The sequence below is a fragment of the Eretmochelys imbricata genome, chromosome 8, assembly GCF_965152235.1.
Source record: "Eretmochelys imbricata isolate rEreImb1 chromosome 8, rEreImb1.hap1, whole genome shotgun sequence".
Classification (NCBI taxonomy): Eukaryota; Metazoa; Chordata; order Testudines; family Cheloniidae; genus Eretmochelys; species Eretmochelys imbricata.
This window is the reverse complement of record NC_135579.1, coordinates 106,156,187-106,162,186: the sequence shown is the minus strand read 5'-3', so window position 1 is coordinate 106,162,186 and position 6,000 is coordinate 106,156,187. Positions and strand designations below refer to the sequence as shown.

Below are 6,000 nucleotides of genomic sequence, written 5' to 3'. Positions count from 1 at the left end.
AAAAGTAACAGTTACTTACTTTGCCTTGTGCCCACTACCTTACAGTCGCCCCGATGGTCCATCAAGCTGATTATCCAGCAATCCATATTTTTTTAATTAAGAAGGTCAGTTCGTTTTCTTATTTTGGGTTCTGTATTTAAACCCATGACATTTTGACATCGGGAGTGTATTAACTATAGATTTTCATAATGACTGGTCCGCCGCAGTCTCATCTGTACATGTTGCTCATGGCGGTGGTGGGGGGGAGAGACTGCGAGAGAGAGCGAAAAAGGAAGTGGGAGTTTAAAAAAAAAATTAAATTTGGCTGGGTGAGATATTGTAATGTGTTGATTTATTCCCGGCATAATGAAGTTTGCAAACGAATAAGGCGGCCGGAGTGATTCACAATATCCTACAAGAGTGTCAAGTGCTGTGGCCAGAATACTAATTTATTAAATACGTTTAATGTCGTGAGGTGATGGAACAAGTAAAAATAGAAAAAGAGGCAAAGAGGCAGCAATGGTGCTGGGTTGTTTTTTTTTTTGAAAACCGTATTTTCCAATGATCTCTTAGCCCCACTGACATATTAATGATAGTTCATTTCTGTGTGAGGGCTTATTTATTTGTATGTGCGTGTTAATTTTTTTTTATATCAGCCTGAAAAACCCCCCAATAACCCAAAATTCACTTGTGGATGCAGTTTTGTGCCTGTGTTTTGTGTGTGTGTGTTGATCAGCTTTCCTGAAAGCAGCAAAACAAGCGTGTCCAGGCTTTCTGTGCTTTTACATGCTGCCCTTGGCATCTCTCTCTCCCTCACCGTGGCTAGAACTTGACAGGAAAGTTATTTAAAATTTGGAAGAGAGCAAACCTGTTAATGTGAGATACATAATCTGGTAATTTAGCAATGATGTCTATAAGGAAGAGTGCCAAATGAGGAAGCCGAGAGATGATGTCCACTCATCTTTACAATTAATAACAGTCACTGAAGCGTTTGGGTACAGGATGGGAGAAAGGAAATGTTATAATTGGACTACATTAAAGCCATAGACTGGATTTCATACAGTTTGTTAACCTAGGCTCCTTCATTCATGGAATACAAAAGGCACTCCATTAGGAAGAGACTCTTTCAGTAAGTTTTATTTGAGATGTTTGACCCTCTGGATTTAAGAGAGACAATTTGTAACAGCTTTTTATTATTATATGATTTTCTTAGCCCTTTGAGCTCTGGCAGGCTAGTATGTTGTTTCAAAGTTACAGTTCTTGTATTTTAAGAAGGGTCTTGGGGCCTGAATGGTAGGCAGCGGAACCTTAAAAGAAAAGGCACTAGGTTGATCGGGAAAGAAAATACCAAACCATTAAAACTGCAAACTCAGAGAGACACAGAAGGAAGGATTTTTCTGCCTCTCGCTCTGAGGGGGTTTGTGGCTGGGCGAATGGATCTGGCCGAGCTAGGAGGCTCAGCAAAATGCAAGCCAGAAATTTTGTTAACATTTTCCTCTAAATGTTAATGGCACATACAGAGCAGTTTACAAATCTACTTAAGAGCTAGTGCATTAGGAACTAAAATTACTGATGCGTACTCCGCTGTCCCCGACCCGAAAGGCAGACATTTGCAGAGATCACATGGCAGAGGCACCCATTATGATTTTAAATATTGTCAGAGACGCCAGGCATTTTATTGATGAAGTCTCCGCTCCTTTTAAAAAAAAAAGAAAGAGTGTGCATGCTCTGTGTGTGTGTGTGAGTGTGTGTGTGTGTGAGTGTGAGTGTGTGTGTTATATGATTATGTAAAATGGATACCTGCATATGTGTATGTACTTACACATACATAATGTGTGAGAAAAATAGACGTTACACACATTCCTTATGCATCATAGGCAGTTTAAACAACTGTATAAATGTTTATTTCTGTTCATGTAATTATGTACGATAGCTATGGTATGTTTTACATATCTTAAATTGTGACGATCCGTTGTGGGGAATGTCTCTTAATTTTAGACCACGCCTAGATTATTGGCATGTGGGGATATTTATATTACAAATAGATCCTTTATACTAATGTCTTTGGTAGGATTTTTCCCTCTGTCATGTGGAGTGGGCCAAAGTTGGTTCCACCCGTGTGTGAAGCTGTCTGTTGATTTTCGTGAATGAGAACATTGGTGCGTGGCTGGGCCGTTGGTTGTAATGCATGTGGCCTTCCCACTGCATGTAATGTACAGAAGAAGCCAGTGCAAAAGCCTCACCACTTGTGTTCTCTCTTCCCTTCTGTTTCTCTGCAGCTTCAGGACGGCGATGATGCCTCAGTGATCTCCCTGCTCCAAAACCAGGCCTCGCTTGACTTTCCTTCCAGGAAAGATTGTTCCCCTTGTGATCCTGTTGAGGAAAGAGACTCCGATGGACTTACACCGGGCAGCCTTCAAGATGGAAAACTCATCCTATCTTCCCAACCCGCTGGCATCTCCGGCCCTGATGGTTCTCGCCTCCACTGCTGAAGCCAGTCGGGACGCTTCCATCCCCTGTCAGCAGCCAAGACCTTTTGGAGTCCCGGTATCAGTGGATAAGGACGTGCACATCCCCTTTACCAATGGCTCGTATACTTTTGCCTCCATGTATCACCGGCAAGGTGGGGTGCCAGGGGCATTCGCGAACCGTGACTTCCCCCCATCCTTGCTACACCTCCACCCCCAGTTTGCACCCCCCAACTTGGACTGCACACCAATAAGTATGTTGAACCACAGCGGCGTTGGGGCTTTCCGCCCCTTTGCCTCCACTGAAGACAGGGAGAGCTACCAGTCGGCCTTTACGCCGGCCAAACGCCTGAAAAACTGCCATGACACAGACTCGCCCCACCTGCGCTTCTCGGATGCCGATGGCAAGGAGTATGAGTTTGGAACCCAGCTCCCTTCCGGCTCCCCTGGCTCACTCAAAGTCGATGACACAGGGAAAAAGATCTTTGCGGTCTCTGGCCTCATGTCTGACCGGGAGACCTCGTCCAGTCCTGAAGACCGAAATGACAGATGTAAGTACCTCCGTTACCCCTCTCGGCTTTACTTCGCGGTGCCTTGTTGAGATGCTCAACAGGTGTGTCGTTCTGTCGTGCTGCAGTTCCTGCTGAAGGAATGGGCGCAATGTCCTTTCCTTCGTGTTGAGTTACATGATAACATGGTGCCTTGTTTTTCTTAAATGGACATTGATGGATTTCACGGTAAGGTGTATTGGAAGGAAACCCATTTTCAAATGCACCTTGGGAGAGACGCCGTTTTCTCTGCTTGAAACTGGGGCAGCTAAGCACAGAAAGATGTCTATGCCTCAAAGCAGGGAGATATCCTCTGTGTGTGTGTGTGAAAGCAGGGAGATATCCTCTGTTTGTGTGTGTGTGTGTGTGTATGTGTGTGAAAGCAGGGAGATATCCTCTGTGTGTGTGTGTGTGTGTGTGTGTGTGTGAAAGCAGGGAGATATCCTCTGTGTGTGTTTGTGTGTGTGAAAGCAGGGAGATATCCTCTGTGTGTGTTTGTGTGTGTGAAAGCAGGGAGATATCCTCTGTGTGTGTGTGTGTGTGTGTGTGTGTGAAAGCAGGGAGATATCCTCTGTGTGTGTGTGTGTGTGTGAAAGCAGGGAGATATCCTCTCTGTGTGTGTGTGTCTGTGTGTGTGTGTGAAAGCAGGGAGATATCCTCTGTGTGTGTGTGTGTCTGTGTGTGTGTGTGTGTCTGTGTGTGTGTGAAAGCAGGGAGATATCCTCTCTGTGTGTTTGTGTCTGTGTGTGTGTGTGAAAGCAGGGAGATATCCTCTGTGTGTGTGTGTGTGTCTGTGTGTGTGTGAAAGCAGGGAGATATCCTCTGTGTGTGTGTGTGTATATACACAGAAGGGTGCATTTGTAAGTATACAACTAGAACTTTTTTCAGGGAGTTTATCAGTTAAAACTGCACCCACTGCTCCCTTTGATATTTTTCCTCTGACCTGTTCCTCACATGCTCAGTTCTTACACCTAGGATATCAGCCTTCATGCTTTGCTCCTCAGAACAGGACAAAGTTCCCTTTTGCGGTATTTCACGTAATAGTATTTTGGGCACTCAAGCTCTTTTCTAGAGACATAAAGTTGATTACGCTCTTATGGCTCAATAAGTGACCCCCAAAATAGGCTGTGTACTTTCTCTGGAGCCCCCCTTTGCATGACCACTGAAAGGCTATCTGTCCCTTCACGGATCAGCAATTGAACTGACGCAAACCTGTCTAAAGTATGCTACCGTAACAACTCCCTGTTCTTCAGTCACCTTTTCCCTCGCAGTATCTCTGCTGGAGGAGGGCAGACCCCAGTCTCCTCCTTTCGTGAAAAGCTGAACCATGCACCGTGGGAACACCATTCTGGGGAGCTGTCTCGGGAGAAAAGGGCCTGCAATCCCCTACTTCAGAGCAATAAGATGTGGCAACATTTAGCTGGAGTGATCTCCTTTAAACACAGACGCTTAGTTCAGGTGCCAAAGTGGTTTTGTTTTCACGTGGGCCCCTTTGTACATTCTTATGGATTTTCTTTTTAAAAAATTATTATTATTTTGCAAAGAAAACTGCAGCCCGGCTCCCCCGCTCCCCTTCAGATACTATTTTTCTTCTCCCCTTTATGATGCCGAGGAGAGTAATAGAGACGTTGCGGCTCTCTCTCCCTGTCGGCACTGCTTCCTCAGGCTGTCTCCTTGAATTAGGCGCTGTGTTAACTTACCAGCACTAAAAGGTATCTGCCTAAACCCAGCGTACTTTTTCAATAAAAGTCATCATTAAATCAACCTGCCTTGTAAATCCATCGCTCTTTGGTTTTGAAATATGCCGCCAGTGTGTCTTTTATGTCAGCGTTTGCAAGTGTGGGACGATATCCACTAAAGACAGAAGCCTTGTGCTTCTCACAGCACAAATGTTGTCTCTGTTTCCCCCCACCTCCCTCCTATATTACTTTCTGTGCAGTAGAACTGCTTTCCTTGTTCCGTGTCTCCTCATCGGTGTTGTTAATATGTAGGCACAGCTGTTGTAGGTGGAAGCATGTAGGTGCGGGTAGAGCTTTCATTTTGGGCGAGGGAAGGAAGGTGGGATCACAATGTCTACAGATATCCTGTGTTGATGGTTTATGGATCTCTCCCCCTTATCAATATAACCTGGATGTGGAAATGAAGCTTGCTCAAATGAATACTTTGGGAGATAACAGCGGAAGAGCAGGTCTGCTAGCAAAATGAATTTAAAGCACATCAGTTGCTGAGTATCTTGCTAGCAAAATCCTGTCAGATAGCTGATTTAAAGGAGTAAATCTGTTAAATGAATTAGACCACGTGTAGCACAGCAGTGGACAGAACAGTAGACACAGGCACATGCTCCAGTGTGGAAGGGATAAATCTTGTCTTCACCAAGACTGTGTGCTCTGTGTGGGTGCTGCACTCCTGAAAAATAAATAAGTACTTCACAGAGGAGTAAGGCTGCTAACGGAATGCATGCCAGTGTGTCGGCTTCCCCACGCCCACTGGGAATGATTAGACAGGGAGATTATAACGAGAGAGGCAGAATAACAACTTCGCAAGGTGCTTCAAAAACTTGTGAACATGTGAAAAGTCCCCCCCCTTTCCTTAAAAGAGAAATAGAAATTGGTTAAAGTGATTAGCCTTTGCACTAGAGCAAAATGAATGCAGGCATTGCAACCAGCCGGACAGAGTGCTGACTAAAATATTAGAGACAAACTGGTTTTATTTTTGTTTCTAATGCCTGGATTAATTTAACTCTTCTGGCTTTTAAAATTTGTTTTAATATCATCCCAGGTTTTAGACACCATTGCTAGCATAACCATCTATAACATTGCCTGCATACACTTTAGATGCATATTAGCACAACATCCGTTCGTGTTTCATTAATCTTAAAGTTATAAAATAAGTACCAGGACAATTTAAAGTAAATTTGACCTTCCCTCCTTCCCATCGTATTTAGCTGTTGCACCAAAGAGCATGTTTTCTATGTATGTCAGAATCTTAAATATGTTAACACAGTG

General features: G+C 44.2%; 1 protein-coding gene across 3 annotated transcripts in view; it reads left to right on the top strand.

The window, feature by feature from the left end:
* Positions 1–2,373: 2,373 nt before the first annotated feature.
* Positions 2,374–6,000, top strand: part of RNF220 (ring finger protein 220) — a 324,645-nt gene continuing 321,018 nt past the window's right edge. For all 3 annotated transcript variants that reach the window (XM_077823455.1, XM_077823454.1, XM_077823453.1), the window contains exon 1: positions 2,374–2,998. In XM_077823455.1, coding sequence (XP_077679581.1) covers positions 2,374–2,998 — 625 coding nt within the window. The remainder of the gene's footprint in view (positions 2,999–6,000) is intronic.